Consider the following 23,207-nt stretch of genomic DNA (forward strand, 5'->3'; position numbering starts at 1 on the left):
AGTACTCACTCAGCTAATACATAGTTGTTTTCCTATCTGTTGGGGTCATTCCCTCGAGTAGTGCGCCGCGACCCACCAAACTTTGCATGTGCTCAGGACGTGGGCGACAAATTGGCAGATCTCTGTCGAAGTACTTGGCGAGCGGCGCAGCACAAGCAATAGATGATCTCTTGGCCGTGGTCTAGCCATCGCCATGACGGATAACGTTCTTGCTAGTGTCGAGCTTGCGAATTTTCAGCGTTTGAATTCATGCGTAGCTAGCCTTCGTGTAGGCGTCTTCAAGATACTTTCACGCAACATCGAGATCGTACATAAGCGGAGGGGGCGACGACAAAGGTAGCATTCAGGTGATTTATGAAGTTTCTCGGGTATTAATTATGAAAAGTGACACTGTACAGTATCAGGTACCTTTTGGTATGGTAATGTATCTATATATACGAAATCATCTATATAATTCTGGGATAGCAGTAACCCCGCTGTGGCCAGCCCAACACAGGTTAATTAGGCGGCACCTCGGTAACTGAAGCCAGTAATACTGAAGCCGGAAAACTGGCCCCGGTAACTGAAGTTTACTGCCTATGCTCTCCATCCCTCAAATCCGAGACAAGCTCGAGCTCGAGATGGATGGAAATCATCTCGAAAGTTCCGTTTTCGTTGAGTGCCGCGAGCTGCACTTACCGCTGAAGCTCCCTACCAGTCCGCACGTCGTTGGTCAGCGTTACTAGGTTGTCGCTGCGCGCGGTGAGACCGTCGGCAAAGTCAACTCAACTATTATTTGACAGGTAAGGAAGTACATCGCGCACTTCCAGTGCCGCGCTTGCAGCGGAACACACCCATGAAACGATCCCTCACTTCATCAATCCCCTCGTACACAAGCACCTACAGTACATGTACTAAGTTGCTGAAGGGGTGGATAAAGATTAACCGTGTTGTTGGTTATCTGGAGTTCCCAATATGCAGAATGGCACACTAGCTATCATGCAGAAGTGTAAATACTGACGTTCTTAGACTATAAGAGTGTAGCCCGTAGGCACCCCGAGACGTTGGTATAGAGGGCAGAATGCCGGAGAATGAATAACCGTGGATGTGTTGCAATGAATCAGCCCAAGCTGGATGTAGCAGGAAACTACCAGAGGCATCGGCGAAGCCTTGCTCATGTGTCCTAAGTTGCTGAAGTAAATTGCTGAAGTGAAAGAAAAAACGTTTGTGTGCCCACAAGATGGCGTTCGACAGACTAAAGGTTCACGAACACGTACAACTGAGGGCTTGCGCAGTAGGACGTCTGTTCTTCCGGGCACGTAGTGTCAGTGGCCGTGGAGGGCGAGACACGAGAACGCAGGAACACAAGCTTGCTTGCCCACGGAAAGAATGGGATTGAGGAGGAGAAAACCTCTCGGGTGACAACCCCCTCTTGGTTAAACTATGCTATAGAAACCTCAGTATAAACAGGAGCGATACTTCAACTAGAAGCTCCATACTGAAGTATAGTCAACCATTGCAGCTTTGACGAACAGCGGAGCTCGATCAGCCACTACCAGTTCCGTCACTCCCTCTTCGAGATCCGCCACGCAGACAACACTTATTTGCCAGTGCAATCAGTCAGCGGCAGCGGCACACCATTCAGTCTCTCACGCAGTTTGCAGAACTGCGTCGATCCAAGCGGCTTAGTGAAAATGTCTGCAAGCATATCCGACGTAGGGCAGTAGCGTACATCGAAATCTCCACGTTCATACAGATCTCGCACCTTGTGATACTTCAAGTCAACACCTTTAATTTTGTAGTTGCCCTCCGTAGCCTTGATCACTTTGATCGTCGACTGATTGTCTTGAAACAGCACAGTCGGATGGCGTCGGCGGAGTTTCAGCTCTTCGCACATATTGTGCGTCCAAATGATCATCACGGAACACTCGGCCGCAGCAATAAACTGAGCACTACAGGTATCATCTTGGGTAATAGACTGCTTATGGCTCTTGTAGGCGTAAGTACATCCGTTCATCTGAAGCACAACACCCGTGATGGATTTGCGATCATCCTTCTCACTACCGAGATCCGCATCAGCGTAAGCCGTGAAATGTAAATCTGGGCTTACGGGCTTCTTCCTCAAGAGTCCATAATCACGAGTGCCCTTCAAATACCGTAACACTCGTTTTGCCATCACAAAGTGCTCCTTGGTGTACTTGCCAAGGGTTCGCACTGCATTTGCGATCTCTGGGCACGTGCCTTGCACCAGGTACTGGAGACAACCCACCAGCTCTCTGTAGGGTATGCTGGGGTCATTAACTCCGGGTTCGTCCTCCCCCACAAGTTGAGCTACACACTGGACATACCGTCTAGTATGCGTCTCCATCCGACTTTCTACGTCGGAAGGCTGAAGCCATACCTGCAGCACGAACTACCTAGCTCGGCTGAACCGAAGCAGAAGACTCGGCGGAAGCCATCGTCCTCCAGCGCGACTTCGCGCTGGAGCAGCGGGTCGAGCTAATGGTCCAGCTCGGCCGGAACAATCGAGGCGGTCTGGGAGGCCGCCACAACCTGAGGATACTTCAGAGCGCCGAACCCAGCGCTCTAGAACTACTCCACGACCGGAACTCGGTCGTGGGGAGACGCGAGATCAGGGTCAACACCAAGTTGACCACACACGGGGCGTGTTGCCACCACCACCGCCGCCAATTCGTGACGCACACGGCTCAACTCGATGGATAGTTGAGCGGATTGTTGGTCACAGTATCCCGAGAACGAACAGGCAACTGGTTCGTTTTCGTATCCGTTGGAGAGGATTCCCTCCCAACCAAGATACATGAGAGCCACAGAACGTCTTGCTCGAAGACGTCCCGGACATGGTGAGGGCATACGAAGCCCACCATGCGCTACATACTGGAACGTAATGCGAGCGCTGCTGTTAACAGCAGCGCCCTAAGACACTTCGAGGGCAGACATAGGTTCCTGCCCCCGCGGCAGCGACGCGCTTCGCACGTAGCCGCGCATGCTACTCAGCAGCAGAGAGATTCTCCGCTGCGGTCTTCAACTACGACGCGCTCATTCCATTACGAGCGCGCTCTCTTCAAACGTCACGCATTGACCAAACGGTCAATGGTGGTTAGACGTGCCGAGACCGGCACGTCTAACCTTGACAGGGGGGATGGTGTAACGGGGTTACACGCACAAGTGGCTACAGTCACTTGTTACTCTAACAGATGCGATGTCTGTTAGAGGTTTGAACACTTCCTCGACCTTGGTGTAAGGTACACCAATGGCTACATACATTTACGACCACCACGACGGGTGGTCCGTACACATTTAGGATTCCTATTGGCTGAAAGCAGCATCTTTTAGCCAATGAGTGACATGCATAGCATTGGAATTCTGCCAACCAGCCGTTGGCAGATTCCTAGTTTAGAATATTACATCTAGAGGAAGTCAGAAACATAAAACAAAAATTGCAGTTCTCATCTTTACCAAAACACGCAACTTGGAGTCTTTATCTTGTTTAAAGTATACTCGTGGATCTCGAGTATACTTAACTCAAGTAAAAGAAACCTACGCTTCCTCATACACGTGCGCATACGTGTAAGCCGTAGTAGTGAGCCAAGGTAGGCCCACTACAAACGAGGAAGCACGTGGCTTCCAAGTCTTTCGACGGCTGCGACGAGTAGGGTAGGCGCGAGTGGGCGTACACCCGAGTGGCTAGAGACGGCGAGAAGATCGGAACTCAGTTCGTGCACGGCAGGTAGACGTGTATTGTAGTTAGACGGTAGCAGATACCGCGACTAGTTCATCTAAATAAAATAGGTGCGGCTGTCAGTCGGACACCCACCGGCGCGGTGTCATACGTTTTGACATCGACGGCCAGACGGACTTCAGATCGCATCAGCACGGTCGCGACCAACCCCGAGCGTGTGGGGCTAAACACTTTGCAGTTTGTTTTGCTTTGGTTTGCTTTCGGTCGGTTCGAACCACTTCAAACCAAACCGTGAAACCGTAATGAACCTGGTTTGCTGGTAATTTTTGTTTGGTTTGAACTATGAACCTGGAGGTTGGTTTGATTTGTTTCAGGCGTGACAAATCCAGAAAAAAGCAGTTTCAAAATTGTTTCTTTTTTTACTAAACTTGGTAACAGAAGACAATGCTGCAGGCTGCAGCAGAATAGTAAATGAGCAAAATATATCTCACGCGAAAAGAAAATAGATAAACAGAAGACAAGCTTCGGTAAACACCAATTGATCTATGGACAACAAACAAAGCCCTACGTTCACTTCTTGCGCTAAGTAGGCCCACAGACTTAGAAGTTGTACTTGGATTTCTTGTTCTCGAGCACTCGGCGCACCATCCAGCCGTCCGTGTCGCGCATAGCGTTTGAAGTGAGCGCGTCCATGAGGCACGGCTTGAAGTTGGCAGGCTTCGGCTGCTGGTAAAAGTCCGGCAGTCCGAAGCTGTGGCCAATCTCGTGGGCGACGATCGTAAGCTGGTCGTCGTCGATGTGCGCCATCATGTCTTCGAGGTCCACCTGCTGGAAGTTGTAGGTTCCCCAGCCGCCACCCAGCCCCTGTGTCGGCTGGAGGTAGGCATCGTACGGCTTACCGTCGCAACCACTACCTCCGGGCGACGAGCCATCGACCGAGCGGTAGCAGCTCTCGGGGCACTGCGGGGCTCCCTTATCGTCAAGGTCGCCGATGTAGATCTTGCCAAGCGAGTCGTCCGACCACTCCAGGTTGGAGGCTTCACGAGCCGCCCAGCCCACGATGTTGACCTTGATCTCGTCGTACGGCCAGCAGTTGTAGCCGATGAGCCAGTGGTTCCACAGATTGTACTGGCGGGTCAGCATGGCTTGGAACTTGCTGGCTTGAGCCTTGCTGAGCTTCGTCTCCTTGCTGTCCCAGCGGATGCAGTAATTGAGCGTGCCCTTGTTGGCCACGATGTGGTCCATGATCCAGTTGTCGTAGGGCTCCACCTCCGCCTTCATGCGGTTGTCCCAAATCCACTGGAGGTCCTTCGTGCTGATGTAGCTGTCCGGATCGCCCACGACACACTCACTCGACTTGGACTTGATGGTTCCAAACGGAGCGTGGGCAGCGGTGCTGTTCGCGGCCGTAGCGGGCGAGGCTACCAAAGCGGTGGCCAGGGCGAGAGCGGAGACGCTGGAGAGAAGACCTGGGGCCATTTTGGATAAATGGAGAATGAGGTGTTGCTTGGCAATGCGAAGACGCAGACTCGCAATGGCGATGCTACGATGGCCTTGACGTTTCTGGCGACCTTGATGCAGCCTGCATGGTGTCCATAAGGTGAAGGAGCAAGACGATTCCACTGATAACAACAACAGTACGAACCGTATTCGTGTAAGTGTGTAAGGTAAGGTGCCAGTTTCGTGCCTACAACCAGTTCCGTGCCTACTTGTTTTAGCCAATTAGCATCTTCTCCTTGTCAAACTCTCGTAGTCTATTGGTAGATTTTTCCAGCGTCACATGCAATTTCCGGTGATGAGCCTCCTAAAAAATGCTATCAAAAAGAGGCAGGAAACTGGCAGCTCACTCCAAACCAACAAGCTTTTCAAAACAATAACAAGAAGTTCTGCAAAATTTACACGGCCCAGCGTGAAGTACATAAATTCAGCCCAATCGCGTAGATTTAGCGGGTGCAATCAGATTTCGGAATGGACAATTCAATGAAAAGTTATGCCACAGCAAGTCCGCAAGTTCGAAGGACGGCACGAAACTGGCAGAAGACCTTATGAATACCTTTGTCCAGGTGTTTACACGGACTCAAACAGGTGCTGGAAGCGAGGGGTGTCCGATAGGTTGATCGCTGGTTTTGAATGGACTTACTGGTGGTGCGTGAGCCTCGCGCATCCCCAGGATACAACTGTCAGAGAACAGCAGAATTATAGAAAGAGCGAGCCGGGGAATTGAAGCCAATACAGTACCAAATTCCGCTGGCCACGTTTGTAGTGGTACATGGTCGTTAGCATGATCCCGATTATTAATTCAAAGCATCCTCGACCATCCACCATATAAACTACCTAGGTAGTGCAAACGCGTGTGCCATTAAAGTTCAAAATAATGGCTCAATGGCTCAAGCGAATTGGTGCCGGTTGTCGACACGTGTGCGTACCACGGCGTAACCAGAGTAATCTGGTACGTGTAGTAGGATATCATTATTGATTAAACCGTTATGTAAGCCGAGAGGGAGGACTTTTCGTACCAGCTAGGTTTCACCAACTAAGAAGAGTCTCGAGATGAATGACTACCGTCTAACTCCGCAACTATGGTAGCCAGATTCACTATACACTAACAAACAGTTTGCAAATGCTAGTACGAATAGTGGGTTGTGCGAACAATACCGCCATCTAGAGAAATTGCTACAAAAGTGACGTGGGGCACAAGAGCAACCGCTCCCTGAGACACACTTGCTGTACAGTAGTGGGTTTGGCAAGTAGGCGTCGCTCTATCCTGGATAGTTTCAACACGGGCAGTTCGGTCGAGCCGCTCGACATCGACTCAAGCGCCACAAATTCTCATCAGGTGTGCGTTCGGCTGTACCGAAGTACTTGAACTGTATGGCGAACGCGCGCACGCTGTTGTTGTCATTTCTGCATCGAATTGTTGTGTACACATGCGCATGCACCGCATGTCAAGCCTATCATAGCCGCTGTTTCCAGGGAAAGCGTGTAATACCAGTCTAATAATAGCAGCTGATTCCATGCGAAGCAAAGATCACGAACAGCAAACTCAATCCCCGAATACTGTACGGGGAACGGGGCCCCTTTTACAGTCCGTTAACCGCTTACAGCGAGTTATCGTTCTCCGCAGCCCAAGACGCTTCTAAAATCTGTAGCATTGCTGTCAATTGTAAAATTTGCCGTAGAGGAGTGAGTGGAAAGTCGGATTGTCGATTCAATTATAAACATTGAATTGAATTGCATTGAGTACGATATTTTTATATGACGAAACACAAAAACAAAAGCCTTCGATACTGTACGCGGTCCACCACACCGCTGCCCGCATCCAGCAAGCCGGTGGGCACTGTACGGTGTCGTTGTATTCCCCTGAGATGCTGGGAATCCCCACCACTATTCACTTATTAAATAGTGGTGGGGAATAGTGACTATTATAATACCTCACGACTTCGATGCCACGACAAACAAGCATACTAGTTAAAAAATGCCCCGACTTTGCTGTAGGCTCATTGAACAGGTTGCAGTGTAATCACAAAACGCGAAAGCAACTCAAACAATAAAGCGACTCCCATCTTAGGTCCTGTGCCTGGTATAGGAGAGTTGCAGAGATTAATGCTGGGTAACCCAGTGGCATGTGCAACCTTGTCGTACAGCAACAGTCTGCCCGAGTAAGGAACGCCTGATATATATAAAGACGCAGAATATATAAATTGATGTTAAGTTGAGTATACTTTTCCAATGTACTGATTTAGTTATTTCAAAATGAACTGAAGAGCAGCTTTACCTACGAGTCCGGAATGATTCCAACAGTGGCGTATGGTCGAAGCACTAACCTTTGACCAGGCATCCTCGCACCACAACAGCGCTGTCAACTGGTCGACCTCGTAGGGATTATCTAGCCCTTCACCAAGCCGGTCTAGAGCCTGCATCATCTTGCGGGATAGAATGTGTCGCTTAATACAATGAATGATTCCTTGGTCCTTCTCCAGCGGCCGCCCCAGCAGGACTGCACTTGACTTGATTATGCGGCATATCGTTGTCTTGCCTGGGGCGGCCGGGAGGCTGAACTCCGTCACAGCCCACTCAGCCAGGCCCCTGTAGGAGAGAGCAGGTGTGCGGGCTGCCTTGTCGAGGATGCCCACTTTCTCAGACCAAGTGAGGCGGAGACGCTTGGACGGTGTGGACTTCATGGGTGGAGTGGGGGAGGAGGTGGGCTTGTGGGGCGAGGTGCAAAAGCAAAAGTGCGAGTCTACCACTACGGTACATGTAGTTTGAAGTCTAGTAAGATCGCTAAATGCGCGCCATTTTTCAAACGAGGGTGGAGAGCTGATGATTGGCACTGGATTTTTCACCTTAGTACCTCAGTACCTTGCACATCCCCCTATCGCCACATCGACTGAAAAATAATATAAAATATGTGAGGCTATTAGTTGTACACCCGTTCCTTATACCCGTTCCTTATTCGGGCAGAATTCTGTACAGTACATGTACACGTTCTATATACCTTATGTGCTTACTGACGTTCAGTCATTACCGACAACTCTATGAGCCAATCATGGACTTTCAAATATTGTACCGTTGTAGTTTATTTTAAGTCCTTACTGACAGCATACAAATCACAAGTCACAACACAATTTATGTTTTGCAGGTCACTTTTATTCTGAGTCGTGGGATGGTGTCTTCAATAAATGTGCTTGTCATAGCACACGTAGAGGGGGTGTTGCGATTTAGGAAAGTGCATTGCTTCGTTTGGATGAGTCAAATGACAAACCAACGCCTCCTGTAGCAGCCACAACCAGTTTCCTTAAGATGGCGCCAAGTAGATTACCAGTGCTTGTCGCGGCGACTCTAGCCGCGACGTCTTCCGCCGTTGACTTTAGCGGTCAGAATGACATCACGCAGGCGTAGGGACCGTCGCCCCCGGTGAGGAAACGCAGACCGGGACGAATAGCTTCAGGGGCTCCGAGTTCCAAAACCAGTGGACGCAGACAGCGTCTTCCTCGAATAACGCGCCCCCAACAGCCTCGAGTGGAGACTGGAACCAGCCGATGACGACGGAATTCCCCTCTGTTTGGACTCCGACGAGTGGGCAGGCCAGCGGAACCGGATGTCGCCGCCAGCGTCAACGGAGACTCCGAGTGGAGACTCTAGTGGATACGCTAATCCACCGCTTAGCGTGGACTCCAGTGGGTCAAGCGAAGGTGGATGGGACGAAAGCGTGGAATGCAGCGGGTCGGACGATGATGTGGACTATGGGAGTCTCGAGTGCAGCGGGTCGGACGACGAAGAGGAATCGCAGCAGTCGGTGCCGAGTTCGACTGGGGGATCTGAGAACTCCACTCCCTCGACGACAACAACGCCGACGCTGACCTCTAGCGGAGAAACCGATCAGGAATCATTTCAGCCGCCCTCGATAGCTTCTTCATCGGATACATCCACCTCCATGGCCTCTGGTACTGTCGAAAACTCCAGCCCGGCGACAACCACATCGAGTCAAACTGGAGCCGAGGAGGATTCGTCGCAGGCAATGCAAAATTCGTCCAAAACTTCCTCGTACGAGAGTGCGTCGTCGTTATGGCGCCAGAGCAAGACAACCCGGCGCAAACGTCTTCTAACAGTACCTCAAGCGCTAAGCACGCCCCATTCGGAGCCATCAAGTCCAAGTCGGGTGAGTGTGTCGTGGGCGACCCGGACAGCTACATCAGCACGAAGGACCTCCAGTGGAATTGGGACAACCGCATGAAGGCGGAGGTGGAGCCCTACGACAACTGGTCATGGACCACATCGTGGCCAACAAGGGCACGCTCAACTACTGCATCCGCTGGGACAGCAAGGAGACGAAGCTCAGCAAGGCTCAAGCCAGCAAGTTCCAAGCCATGCTGACCCGCCAGTACAATCTGTGGAACCGCTGGCTTATTGGCTACGACTGCTGGTCGTACGACGAAGTCAAGATCAACATCGTTGGCTGGGCTGCTCGTGAAGCCTCCAACCTGGAGTGGTCGGACGACTCGCTTGGCAAGATCTACATCGGCGACCTTGACGATAAGGGAGCCCCGCAGTGCCCCGAGAGCTGCTACCGCTCGGTCGATGGCTCGTCGCCCGGAGGTAGTGGTTGCGACGGTAAGCCGTACGATGCCTACCTCCAGCCGACACAGGGGCTGGGTGGCGGCTGGGGAACCTACAACTTCCAGCAGGTGGACCTCGAAGACATGATGGCGCACATCGACGACGACCAGCTTACGATCGTCGCCCACGAGATTGGCCACAGCTTCGGACTGCCGGACTTTTACCAGCAGCCGAAGCCTGCCAACTTCAAGCCGTGCCTCATGGACGCGCTCACTTCAAACGCTATGCGCGACACGGACGGCTGGATGGTGCGCCGAGTGCTCGAGAACAAGAAATCCAAGTACAATTTTTAACTGCAATCACGTCTTCATGGGGAAAGGTGGTAATGCGGAGTAAGCTTTTTACGGTTTTTGCAAGCAATTTTTTCTTTGTCGCTGTTATTGTGAAAACCGCTTCTTTTGCCTATTTTGGTTGTAAATCTATCGCTTAGCAGCCTGATTTAGCTCGATCGATTTGTAAATCGATCGCGTCCCTGCTAAGCATATGTGAGTGGGTGTACAGATTAGACGAACGATTCAGTCAATATAGACGCGTTTGGAGCAGAATGTCCACCTTGTACTGGGCAATCGTGCAGCCTGGCGATGTATATGGATCACAAATTGTGATTCACAATGGATTTAAACCCTGATGTGTACTCTGATTAACCCTTTGAGTACCACCCGCTTGGTAGTGACACTATATTGCGTTTTAGGGTAGCCAATAGGATATCTAGAAACCCCGTTTATATGACCAATCACGCACAGCTCTCTGCGCTTCCAGATCAAGGTAAAAAGAGGCTTCGAGTGCCAAAATGTCGGATAAAACGTTGACACCTGATTCACGCTGTGCAAAAATAGTCTGGCTTTCTTTCTCCCCCTACAGACTTTCACTCGCCATGGATGTACGATACTGCCACTACTGCCGCGCGATACCGTGCGATTGGGAGACGTACGGCAGCGAGCTCGTTGATAGTCTAAGGCGCCTACTCGACACGTACAAAAAAATCCCGCACCCTCACAACGTCAGCAAGGCGCTCTATCAAGTCTACTACTACCTGAAGCATGGTCGGCTAGACCCAGAACCAAGCTACAGCATCCCCGCCTGCATCAATATCAAACTACAAGAAGGTACATACATGTAGTATTGCTGTCGGTTGGATACATGTAACTTGACGAGTTTGTGATATGTAGCTATCCAGGCTCAGGGTGAAGACAAGCTAGTTCTCTGATAGTGGTGGGCTGTATGAATATGGGCTGACAGCGCTACGCTACAAGTTGATGTGGCTTATTTCGATATATTCGAACATTCTAATCACCAACATTCTTCGTGTTCTCACCGATTATCGTTCTACCTGTAGATGCATTCGCCAGTTTGATCGTGATTGGGATCGGCATTCTGTAAGTTTGCGCTGTTGATGACTGCTCTTATGTCTATATGGTATTCTACTACATCAAAGTACATTTCTATTAAGTGGATCGTGAAGCTTTTCCAATGTTCAGGATATCAGCCAAACGGGCGGTGGGTCGAACTAGGCACTTGGAATTGCACAGCCCTCGGCAGTTCGTGCGATGGCATCTGCATGTACCCCGGCGTCTCCAACACTTCCTCCACCCTGTTGACTTCGTCAGAGCCAGTGTTCGAATTGTACAGCGTCTCTCGTTGGATTGATCTCCCGGACAAGACTGACGAGACGCCGTCCACGATTATTGTTCGGCACGGAGACGTAACGGAGGTGCGGCTGCTGCTGAGTCACCACTCGCTCGTGGCCACTCCTGCTCGGTGCTGCTAGTGTTGTTTCTTACCAAGTTAATAACTCTTAATAACTGGTATTAGTAATTTTAGGCATTTAATAACGATGGTATTACCTTTGTGTATCATTTGTGTATCGTAATACTTAAATATTGTCTTAAGCATTTTAACTTCTGGAAGAGCAAGCTTTTGCTCATATCAGCTTCCCACACAATGCTAGCCTGCACGCGCGCGGTGCGTTCTCCGGTCCCAGGCTGGAATCTCTCCCCTAAATCTACGCGTCGCTCGGCACCAGCTCGTTGCTCGGTCAGGACGTGAACGGCGCCGGCGCCACGCTGGCCACGGGGCTCGCAAAAATAGGCCCAAGGTGCTCTACGACGCGTACATCGCCCCACATTCAAGCTGATCAGCAACGGCTCCGCAACGCAGTAGTCAAACGCCCGCTGGATGTCATCAAGGAAGCCATCGTGTACCTGCACTTCTGCTTTTCGGCCCGAGACGATGGACTGCGACAAGGCCACTCAGACTGCTTACAGAAGATCTCTTCACGCGCCATGCTAGTGGACATGACGGAGACCGAAACCATGACGCTCGGCCTGGCCCTCGCGGACCCCATGTATACGTCGACGGGCGACCTGCAGGTCAACGGCTCGTTCACCAAGGACCTGCGCTTCTTCAGTGGCCAGAAGTCAGCCATGCACGCGCTCCGTGCCGCCGGTGTTGGCGTCTACATCATCGGCGCGTCACCCGAGTTGTACACCGTTGCGGCCGGCAGTTACTTCGGACTAGGCGACATGGTGCCCAAGGAGAACAGGTGCGGCGTGCGCTTCACGACGGACGAGGCCGATGCTTCACTGCTGAGCGACAGGACCTGCGAGTTCTTTGGCACTACGGTGTCCGGCACCAACAACACCTATCTCCTGCAGGGCGGGCCTAGCCGTCAGTACGTGGACCACGTCACGTGCCTGCTGGCCGAGGGATTCATCAAAAATAAAGTAAGTGCCGCTGGGAGAGCGTGTAGCTGGATATGGTGGATCTCATGAGTTTGTGTGTTGTGCTGCAGATTCGCAAGAGAGGGAAGGGCTTGAAGAGTATCATATACATCGCCGAGGTGGCCATTATGCTGTTACATGAACGAACAGCTCGCTGGTAAGGGTTGGACGAGGCCTAAATGTTGCGCTACAAGCGTTGATGTTACATTATTACTGCATTCTTAACCAAATATGACGCTTCTTTTTTTGTGGGAGTGCTAGTGCGCGTTCTGCTGTACCAATATGCGCCGTTGCGCTGGCAGCTCAGTGACAGAAGTTCAAGTTGAGGTCATCTCGTAGAAGGGCAACCTGTTTCGGCGGGTACTGCACGATGCACTGAATATGTGAGCTAACTGATGTGAAGCTCTACGATTATAAGAAGAGCAAGAAGAGCTGGCGTTTGCATTATTTGAACTCGGATTAGTCAGGGCAAAAGCGGTTTAGCCCTCCACCTCTCCTTCACCCCTAGCAAGTTCGCCACCACTAAGGTCACCAAAGTGTTCTGCGACCGCCATGGCCACGGGTCCACACGCAGCTTCACCACGCACAAGCACAGAAAGGTTGTGTGCGCGCTGAAACAGGGTGGTGAGGCCGGCAAGAGCAAATCGAACATCCTCGGCTGCGTGCATGAGTGATCAAGGCTCGAGTAGCGCGACGACGAATATGCCGTCACGTCCGACAAGCACCATCAAGTCTACCCCTATCATGAACAACTACCCAAGTCCGCAGCAGAACCAAAACTCCTCACGAGAAAATGAAGCGGAGGAAGCTGCTAGAAATATCATCAGCCGAGGCAGCATCTAGAAGAAATTCGAAAGAGGTTGAAGCCAATGCATTGATACACATTTGCATGAGGACGACGACTCTATTTGACTAACTAGTGCATGATATGTAATCAAGAAGGCGTGAACGGAATGAAAATATGGATCGTGTTGCGCGTGAACAAAGTCAAATATGCTAATGCTCCCAGGTTGGACCAAACAGCACCCTCGGCGAGTGGTGGGTGCGTCCAGTGCTCGACTGTGGAGTTGGAGGTAGTCCACATGCTACCCCCTGAAAATACGAGACGATCGCAAGTTGGTTGACTCGGTGTTGTTGCACTTGCCGATCCGGGCGGCCTCACGACCGGTGGCACAAGCTGGCGCTCATCAGCACGCGTGAAAACGGTTCCGCTGCTTGTTGACTGCGTAAGTGCGACCGACTGCGTAGGAGCGACCGACTGCGTAAGAGCGACCGCAGCCTCGTCACTGCATACTGTGCTGGTATTCGTCGCTTGGTCGGGTAGCGGGTTGGCTAGCGCAGGCGAAAATAGTGTTCTTCGAGCTAGCGGGGGTGGGACAGCTTCACGTTGGTCGGTCTGCGAGGGCGTGAAGAATCGTGATCGGTGCGCCGTATTAGACCGACTACCGCGCATGCGACTGGAGCTGTTGGGAGCAATTGACGCAACGATGTCATCATCGCTGTAGTCGTCACTCGCGCTGCTTTCGCCCTCTTCTTCTGCATTGACTTGATAGTGCACTGCACTAGTTGCAGCCTTGTCACCCGCATTCGAGTACAAATATGCTAGCTTTTCCACGCGATCGGGTTTCAGCCGATTTCGTCGCTTGGTGCGGATGAAGGAGTGAACACTCCACGAGCGCTCACTCGCAGCGGACGACGTCGGGATGCTCAAAACGCGGGTAGCCAAAACATGTAGGAGCGGAAACTTGTTAACCTTGACCAGCCACCAGTCTAATGGCGTGTCCCTCGCGTTTTTTTCGTGGTCTTCGGCTGTCCAGGACTTCTTCACGCGAATAAAAGCCATGACAGCTCGGCGAACCGCATTTGGAGATACGTTGGAGGGTAGACCAACTCGTGTAGCTAGATCTACGCATGCATCGACTGCATTGTCCAAATCATCACCTTCAAAGTCGTCCGTAGACTTAGTTGGGTCCAGTAAAAATGCAGCGAGGATTGATTCGCGCTTGAGGAAGTTCCAGCGGGAGCTAATCTGGCCTCGGATCGTGTTAAGAATACCAGAAGCAACATCATCAGTTTCGCGGTTGTAGATGACGTGGGTTTTCAGTCCACGAAAGTATTCATACACCATCGAAAGGCAACACCCATCCTTTTCGAGAGCGCCGAGAGCTTGGATTATCGGGTTCGTCAGTCGCATTACGGCTCTGGCATTCACCCAAAACATGCTATCAGCCAAAATGGACTCGACGCGATTGAGTTTGGCAGCAGCATCTCCGTAACGAGCCAGAAATTCATGGTTGGAAAACAACTCACGCAGCACATCTTCGTTCCTCACGACACTGGAAATACAATTTGTGCTCGAGTACCACAGCGTCGAAACAGGGATGATTAGCGCGCGTCGTCGCTGCCGGGTACCAAGATACTTGCGTTGCAGAGCCCGAAAGCGATAAAGAAGCGCTGCACGTTTACGCACAAATTTGGTAACTAGGACGGCTTTCTTGAAGACGTCACTCATGAGCTCCATCCCGAACATGTCTTTGAGTAGAAGATTGATCATGTGTGCCGCGCAGCCGTTACACGTTAGACTTGGTATCTTGGCCATTAGAAGCTCCCATGACTTACGCCTGTTAGACGCGTTGTCCGTCACAACAGCGCATACGGATCCTTTTCCGACGACATTTTCAACAGCTTGAATCAACTTGTTCAACTCTGACGCCATGAACTCCCCTGTATGTTGTTTGTCGGCGCAGCGCTCCGATGACCAAAATATGGGTCGGATAAATGGAGACGTCACCATAAAGTTGATAATGGACTCGCTGTTGGGATCGGACCATCCGTCGCATACAATGGCAACGTACTGCTGCTCCCTCAGCACCTCCATAACGCTGACAACTTCCTCCGCGTACGCGCTATCAAGCAGTGAGGTCGCCAAATCTTGGCGTGAAGGGAGCGTCATTCCGGGCCGGTACTTCGTCAGGATACACCTCATGGCTCCATTTTCGATGACTCGAAACAGAATGCCGCAGGCATAGAACGCTTTGGCAATCTGAAGATGGAACTCCTTTTCAGTCACTGAGACCGGTCCTAGCACACTCGTAGCCATTTCAGGCCGCGAACGCTTGGATGGACTGTGGGGCCTATCGGAAGTGTCGGGACGATCTCGCTTGGAGGGTGTTACTGGGTAATTAGCCCGGACGTCCGCTGGGGCGCAGGGACAGCTGCGAATGTGTGGGCGGAGGTTTTTCTTGGGCTGGGCATTCTTGATGAGCTTGGAGCAGTGCGTGCACGTCACGTCGGGGTGCTGCTTCTTCGGGTTGGCCCAACGTGGCACAACCACAATGTACTCGGTCCACACGCCAACTGAAGGGCGACCAAGGCCAGACCCTTCACTGCTAGCCCGGTCCTCGTTGCGGTGGCCGTTTTGGTCCATGGAGCTTGCAGGCTCTACAGGAGCAAGTTTGCGAATGCAGCGACGAGAATAGGCCCCGTGCGCGAGCTGCCTGCCACGTGGAGCATACGCAGATTCATGTCGGTAGACCTCCACGTACGTTGACAACTTCACGAAACGCGTTGACCGAATATTTCTGCCACACCAACTATACACATGAGGTATTACCGTTAGCAGATCGAATATTTCTGCCACACCAACTATACATAAAAGTTATTGACGTTAATAAATGGAAAGTACGAAGGTAATAACGGTAACTGGTAATATCTGGATGAGGATTTGACCAACTCTAGACACAACTACTGTATCCTTGGGGCATGGTTGAGAGAGTTACCCGTGTTGTGAGAAGTTGGCTACGAATCGATCATTCGCGACGGCCCGTAGCCCACAGCATCGCGCCAATTAGATAGTTAAGCTAGTTACTTCCAGAATACCAAGATCAAATTGGCGACTTTCGTGATTGCTACAGTGTAGCGGTCGAATTCATCTCCCACATAACAAAACGTTATAACTTCTTTACTTTAAACGATATCAATATTATTTTTCTATTGGGTATAGAGAAGAAATTTCGTATAGTACCGGTTAGTTTTTGTCGGCAAGGCTGCAGCAGTTCTGACACTCTGTGCCCAGTCAAATCGACTGTTCTGAAACAGGCCACTTATCTTGCTCGGCTTGTTGAGCAAGTCATATAGCTACGCTGCGTCGGTCCTACTTCGAGTCGCTGCAACTCTAACACCCTCTGGTCGACAGCGATACTCAACCGCTGCACCCGATCGTCCGCCACAGTGCGTTCGACCGAATTTATTAGGGGGGTATGCAAACCTCTTCTACCACGCAAGTTACTGTCAACCTCTAGTCAGCACTAACCTACGATCCCGTCTCGTGTTCCACGCAGGGTTCCCAGCTCCGGCCAGTCACTCAGTCAGCGCTTCCGTCAAATCCTCCTCGGTCTCGTCCTTGTAGAGCTTGCGCTCTGTCGCGTACGTGTCCGTGGACCCGCTCGTCTTGCCCTCGTCCGCGTGCGCGTCCGAGTCTGTTGCCTGCTGCTGCTTCGGCAGCAAAATCCGTTGTGTGTGGCCTCCTCTCGCTGCCGCAGCCCGCTGCTCCGTCCTTCAATGTCGACTCAATAGGAGTCACCAACTGCAGCTCGCTCGAGCTGCTTATTGTGCCACTCTTGGACGCGTGGACCACACAGAATCCGCCCTCCGCCACCGTCACGACCTCGAGGACCGCCCCCGTACTGCCTATCGTGGACCTGCTGTCGTGCTCCTTAGCCAGCGGCTTCGTGTCGCCGTCCGTCACCACCTCCAGCGTCTCGTAGGTATCCACCACCGCTGCTGTTTGCCTCATGGGGTCCATCTGCCCGGGCCCCCTGTTACAGCTCCATCCAAAATCAACCAGCAAATGGTGTGGGTGACCCATTGGGTCCCGCTAAGGACCTGGACAGATGTATTGAATGAAGTATATTCATGCGCAGGCGAATACAGCAGCTCGTGCGGTTGTTGTATCGCGGCTTGGCCATGCCCTCTCACCTTGAGGTATCACGTAGACTGCATCAAATACCCATAGCCTCACCACAGCGTGTCTGCGTCTTGCGTCTTTACATCGCCAAGAAAATCTTCATTCTGCATTCATCCACGATGGCCCCAAGTCTTATTTCCAGCGTCTCCGCTACCGTCCCCACAACCGCTATGGTTGCCACGTCCACTGAGGCCGCGCCATCCGTGAACAGCACTGCTGCACACGCTCCCTTCGGGGTAAAGTCCAAGCCTGGTGAGTGTGTTGTCGGCGACCCAGACACGCACATCAGCCCCAAGGATCTCCAGTGGATTTAGGACAACCGCATGAAGGCGGAGGTGGAGCCTTACGACAACTGGATCATGGACCACATCGTAGCTAACAAGGGCACGCTCAACTACTGCGTTCGCTGGGACAGCAAGAAGACCAATCTCAGCAAGGCTCAAGCCGCCAAGTTCGAAGCAATGCTCACCCGCCAGTATGCTCTGTAGAAATGCTGGCTTATTGGCTACGACTGCTGGTCGTACGACGAAGTCAAGATCAACATCGTTGGCTGGGCTGCTAGAAAGGCCACTGACCTCGAGTGGTTGGACGATTCGCTCGGCAAGATCTACATCGGTAAAGCCGGTGGCGCGGTCGAGTGGGTTAAGCTTCTGGCCCTTACGCTATGGACCGAGGGTTCGAGCCCCACAGCGGACATTAGTTTCTCCGATCGAGAAGTGTATAGAACCCCCGTAGAGGAACGTCCCTCATGGCCCAGGCGGTTAGGGCACCCTGACACTAAGGGGAAATAAACGTAGAGAACAGCTGGCTTATAGGAAGGACGGTTTCACTTTAGAAAGTAACAGCAAGGACCTCGGCGGTACGAGAAATGCCCGTATCCACAGACCCCAGATGGGTTAGGGGGAGGAATAATTGGCCTATCAGAAACAAAATCCATCCTGGAAAAGCCACTTGCTTACGAAGAAGTGTAGGTAAAGGTACGCGCTAAGAAATCCCCGCACTGTGACACATAATGAGGCCCGACCGTCCCCACAAGGGAAAATACAAACTTTATTGGCCTATCAGAAAAGATCTACATCGGCGATCTCGACAAGGACGGAACCCCGCAGTGCCCCGAAAGCTGCTACCGATCGGTCGATAATTCTGCGGCGAGTTATTGGGACTCCAGTAACTGCGATGGCAAGCCGTTTGATGTCTATCTCCAGCCGACGCATGGATTGGGCGGTGGTTGGGGAGCCGGCAATTTCCAGCAGGTGGACCTCGAAGACATGATGCCGACCATTGACGACGACCAGCTTACGATCGTCGCCCACGAGATTGGACACAACTACGGTCTGCCAGACTTTTACCAGCAGCCGAAGCCTCCCAACTTCAAGCCGTGCCTCATGGACGCGCTCACTTCAAACACTATGCGAGACACGGGCGGCTGGATGGTGCGCCGTGTGCTCGAGTACAAGAAGTCCAACTACGACATCTAACTTTGTGGTTTGCTTTGTCCAAAAGACCAGTCAGGGTCTTTGTTTGTCGTTAATAGATCAATTGATGTTTACCTTGCACGTTCTTCCTAAAGGGGGCCTCACAAATATTTTTTGACAAAAAAGTTGAAATATAAAATCAACGCGCTCTCCTGAAGGTGAACATCTACTGACTGTGTTCGTTATGAACAACGAACATGGTCTTTGTGTGCTTTTCTTCATGTAGTTTCTAGACGTAGCGCGAGTCAGGGCCAATCCACATGCTTACAAGTGATAGTTGGGCTTCTTGTTTCCGAGCACACGGCGAACCATCCAGCCGTCCGTGTCTTTGATCGTGGGTGTTGAGAGCGCATCCATGAGGCACAGCTTGAAGTTAAGAGGCTGGGGCTCCTCATAGAAGTCCGGTAGCCCAAAGCCGTGACCCATATCGTGCGATACAATGGTAAGCTCGTCGGTATCGAGGTGCGCCACCATGTCGTCAAGGTCCACCTGCTGGAAGTTATAGATTCCCCAGCCGCCACCCAGATTCTGCGTAGCCCACAGAGAGATGTCGAAAGGCTTGCCATCGCAGCTGCTGTACACCGACCAGCCACCGGGAGAGCCGTCCACCGAGCGGTAGCGGTTGTCGTGGCACTGCGGAGAGCCCTTATCAACAAGGTCGCCGATGTAGATCTTGCCGAGCGAATCGTCCAACCACTCGAGGTCAGTGGCCTGTCTAGCAGCCCAGCCAACGATGTTGATCTTGACTTCGTCGTAGCGACGAAGTCAAGATCAACATCGTTGGCTGGGTCTTCTTGCTGTCCCAGCGAACGCAGTAGTTGAGCGTGCCCTTGTTAGCTACGATGTGGTCCATGATCCAGTTGTCGTAAGGCTCCACCTCCGCCTTCTTGCGTTTGTTCCAAATCCACTGGAGATCCTTGGGACTGATGTAAGGCTTGGACTTGATAAATGGGTGCCCAACGTACGAACGGCAAAATTTATGCTGGAAGTACAGCGTAGGCAGCTCGGTGCTGTTTTGCTCTGTTAAAGCACAGTACAGACGACATGGCACAACGTGGTACATGGAAGCACATCGAAGACAAAACAATTGATAACTGACCTGGTCGCCTCCGATAATACCGAGTACCGGTATTCTCTTACATCAACCAAACGCTCTTCGTGCGCCACAAGTTTCTTCGTCGGTTGTCATCTGACGTGTGTCGGCGACGGAACAGCGAATGTTGTCAGATTCTCAATCCCAACGTTAGATTTCACTACATGGATAGGAAGAGAACTCCATTGAGTCAACTACTACCCTCGTGTTGGTCGAAGGCAGCATTCACCAGATTCCAAATTTTGACCGGTCGCGGAGAAGTGTCAGAGGACGCCTCCAAGGATTTCCGGCCCTTGGCCTTCCTGGGAGGAATCCTCCCTCGGGATCACAGGAAGGAGCAAGACGACAGCAATGGCATCTTCAAGGTGGCCAGGGTCGACGAAGGGTGTCGACCTCGTGGCACAACAGGCTGATCAAGACGGTAGGCAAAACAGAAACGAAAAGCAGGGTGTATTGGTGACGACGAAGCGCGAGACGGCGGAAAGTATGATGGAGCACACAGCACTTCTTAACAGAGGAAGCAGGAGTATACAAACTCCAAGTGAACAGCCGTTCACGTGTCCTTGGTCTGAAGGGGACGACTTGACTTGAAAAGCGGTAGATCTAAGACTGAATGTATTTATAGGTTGGTACAGATTTGGCCTGCATACAAATCCTAAGTTCCCTATAGTTTGTGTCATACAAAACGTATCTGTTGGCTCTGAGGCCACTTGGGTCACTATCCAGGGGAGTGACCGATGTAGCCATCCCGGAATAGTGACAGGGTCACTATTCCATGTAACCCCGTTACAGAAAGAGTGCAGACTGCTGGCCACGCGATCTTGTAAGGCTATCGTGGCGTCAGGATCGAATTCCGACGAGCGCGGCGCAGAGGTGACCGCTGGATTGACGAAGAGCGAGACGGAAGAGAAGGACAAGAGGGAACAAAGGTGAACAACGTGTTGGAGGGACGCGTAGAGGTGGTGGACTCCGGACCGACGAAGCGCGAAAAGGAGGGGTTGCATATCTTTTTTAGCAATTGCATATCGTAGGTGTATATCTGGGTCGAATGCCCTAGTGGCATTTGGTTGGTGTATACCCGTGTGTTTGGGCTACTACCGCGGGCGGAGGCCCGTGATCCGTAGGCGAAGCTGCAGCAGTGCGCGGCATCGGGTGTAGTTAGCCGTCTAAACCGCAACAAATTCAAATTCAAAAGCATTCACCACTGTTGACCCTACTTGGGGGATACTACGTCGCCAGAGCTACTGTACTTATCAGCAACATGGGTAGTGCATGACGCTGTATTCCTGACGACACCAATGGTCTCTACATTTCTGAACGAATATTTGTAGAACTAAAAGATTTTACCAAATACTCCCCATACTAGTATTTATTAGATCCCCAACAAAATGGTCGTTGGTAGCATGAGAGTTGATATACATATGGGTGAGGCCTCTACTAGTTATCGACCGCATTGCACAGTAGTGTACTAGCGGATCTAGCGAGATAGTATAAAACGTATGCGCTTATCGTAAATCTTAGGCAATACATCTCATATTTTTCAGTGGCACAGAACGTACTGTACAGTAAAATTTTAGTAAATCGATGCTATTGCCTAGTGTATTCAAGCCACCGATCCTTTACACGAAAAGACGTGTGCTATGATAGCCATGTCGTCATGACCGTCTGCAGAGCGACGATAGAATTGTAGCGGGGGAAAGCGGAACGAAATGATCCGCTTACGAGCAAATGTCGTGGGTCGTCTCGACGGGATTCATCCGACTCTCCTTTGCTTAACTTTAAGTAACAGATCGAGGGTGAAACAGGCGTGCGCTTTAACGTAAACTGCTTGAAAAACCAGTCCGAGACTAACGGCAAATTTATCCGGGGGGCAGTGGATTCTAGCATAGATCATTTTTTATTAATATTGTCAGACAAGCTGGATGTGGTACATGTATGCGCAGCGTTGGAAGAGCCATTGCGTCTTGTGTTGTTGGATGAAACTGAGGCGACATGCAAACGCTTCAGTACCCCTCTTCGCCTCTCAGACACTCGCTTTCCGATACTGTAGTTTTTTATTAACCCCTCTAACCCCGTATTATGTATCCTACAGAATAAGCATTGTCACAGGACATAATATCCAGCAAACTTGTCCTCTCTTTCGAACTTCGCATATGGATGTTTGTATAGCCGGTATTGTGCACATCTTCCTGTTAGATTAGCGATGGGAAGATAAACGGGGTTTATTCCGCGGTAATAGTCGGACGAGTATAAACCACCAACAGGTTTGAAAATTCGGGTGGAAGCCTAAAACCGCCGCGTGCTAGCCACTCGTACTTTCCTTCATTCCGAAACTGCGCTGTTCAAGACGTCGCAATGCAAGCTTTGTTGGAGCCCGTCGAGCGCGCCCAAGTGGCCAAGGACCATGGCCGAAGACGATCATGATGAGCGCCATTGTGATCTACAGGTAAGCGAGAGCGTGTACTTTGCTCTGTAACATTGTACTAGTGGTATATTGATTCTACGTTGCGATGTTGATTACCAGGCCTGGTGATCCGACCCAGACGACGCTATGAGCTCTCGCGTGTGGCCCGATTGGCAGATCGATTGCGGAGTCAGCGCACAACCTCATCGGTTCCTACGAAGCCGGCTACGGCCGGGTCTACCGCTATATTGTAGCTGATGCAGTGGCTACCCAAGAGGCTACAGAAGAAGCGCTCCTCATGGTGTGGCTACACCGGAGACTACAGAAGAAGCGGTAGATGCTACGACGGATGCTACAGAAGAAGCTCTCCGCGTGATGAGGTTACACCGGAGATTACAGAAGAAGGGACAGAGGCTACGACGGAGGCTACCGATGAAAGCGGCAGGAATGGAGCGGCAGTGCCGGAGGCTACAGAGCAAAGCGGAGGCTGCCAAAATGGCGAAGATGACCCACGGCTGGCGCGAACATTGAAGAGCGTGCGCATGTAAAGGAAGCAGTAGACGTTGGCATGAATATCATATATTGTCCTGTTTCGTACAAGAGGAACCGTGTGTCGTGCGTGTCATTACGGGCTATTGAGCATGCAAGCTCCCTGGTGTTGTTAGAGAGACAATCGTAACAAGCTTGTTAGGTGGGCTAAAGAAATCTAATGATGCGCTAATGTCAAGCACAAGGAAGAATTCGCCCAGTTCC

General features: G+C 51.4%; 7 protein-coding genes across 7 annotated transcripts; 2 read left to right on the plus strand and 5 right to left on the minus strand.

Moving 5' to 3' along the window:
- Positions 1–4,279: 4,279 nt before the first annotated feature.
- On the minus strand, positions 4,280–5,158 carry PHYSODRAFT_333086 (neutral zinc metallopeptidase, Zn-binding site; the record flags this gene model as incomplete). The annotated part of the gene is made up of 1 exon (XM_009530204.1): positions 4,280–5,158. The coding sequence occupies one exon, from the start codon at positions 5,156–5,158 to the stop codon at positions 4,280–4,282; it is 879 nt and encodes a 292-aa protein (XP_009528499.1).
- Positions 5,159–7,422: 2,264 nt separating this feature from the next.
- On the minus strand, positions 7,423–7,860 carry PHYSODRAFT_504867 (hypothetical protein; the record flags this gene model as incomplete). The annotated part of the gene is made up of 1 exon (XM_009530205.1): positions 7,423–7,860. One exon carries the CDS (start codon positions 7,858–7,860, stop codon positions 7,423–7,425), a length of 438 nt encoding a protein of 145 aa, XP_009528500.1.
- Positions 7,861–10,586: 2,726 nt separating this feature from the next.
- PHYSODRAFT_301606 (hypothetical protein) lies at positions 10,587–10,916 on the plus strand (the record flags this gene model as incomplete). The annotated part of the gene is made up of 1 exon (XM_009530206.1): positions 10,587–10,916. One exon carries the CDS (start codon positions 10,587–10,589, stop codon positions 10,914–10,916), a length of 330 nt encoding a protein of 109 aa, XP_009528501.1.
- Positions 10,917–14,101: 3,185 nt separating this feature from the next.
- Positions 14,102–15,310, minus strand: PHYSODRAFT_376467 (hypothetical protein; the record flags this gene model as incomplete). The annotated part of the gene is made up of 2 exons (XM_009530207.1): positions 14,102–15,098; positions 15,132–15,310. Coding segments are annotated over 2 exons (1,176 nt in total), but the record flags the coding sequence as incomplete, so codon positions are not given.
- A 1,569-nt stretch (positions 15,311–16,879) lies between these two features.
- On the minus strand, positions 16,880–17,383 carry PHYSODRAFT_301607 (hypothetical protein; the record flags this gene model as incomplete). Its single annotated transcript, XM_009530208.1, has 1 exon — positions 16,880–17,383. The coding sequence occupies one exon, from the start codon at positions 17,381–17,383 to the stop codon at positions 16,880–16,882; it is 504 nt and encodes a 167-aa protein (XP_009528503.1).
- A 218-nt stretch (positions 17,384–17,601) lies between these two features.
- Positions 17,602–18,960, plus strand: PHYSODRAFT_333090 (hypothetical protein; the record flags this gene model as incomplete). Its single annotated transcript, XM_009530209.1, has 4 exons — positions 17,602–17,718; positions 17,797–17,966; positions 18,045–18,157; positions 18,548–18,960. The coding sequence occupies 4 exons, from the start codon at positions 17,602–17,604 to the stop codon at positions 18,958–18,960; spliced, it is 813 nt and encodes a 270-aa protein (XP_009528504.1).
- Positions 18,961–19,221: 261 nt separating this feature from the next.
- Positions 19,222–20,003, minus strand: PHYSODRAFT_333091 (hypothetical protein; the record flags this gene model as incomplete). The annotated part of the gene is made up of 3 exons (XM_009530210.1): positions 19,222–19,672; positions 19,734–19,897; positions 19,995–20,003. The coding sequence occupies 3 exons, from the start codon at positions 20,001–20,003 to the stop codon at positions 19,222–19,224; spliced, it is 624 nt and encodes a 207-aa protein (XP_009528505.1).
- Between the last annotated feature and the right edge of the window lie 3,204 nt (positions 20,004–23,207).

This window comes from Phytophthora sojae, assembly GCF_000149755.1.
Source record: "Phytophthora sojae unplaced genomic scaffold PHYSOscaffold_5, whole genome shotgun sequence".
NCBI classification, from domain to species: Eukaryota; Oomycota; class Peronosporomycetes; order Peronosporales; family Peronosporaceae; genus Phytophthora; species Phytophthora sojae.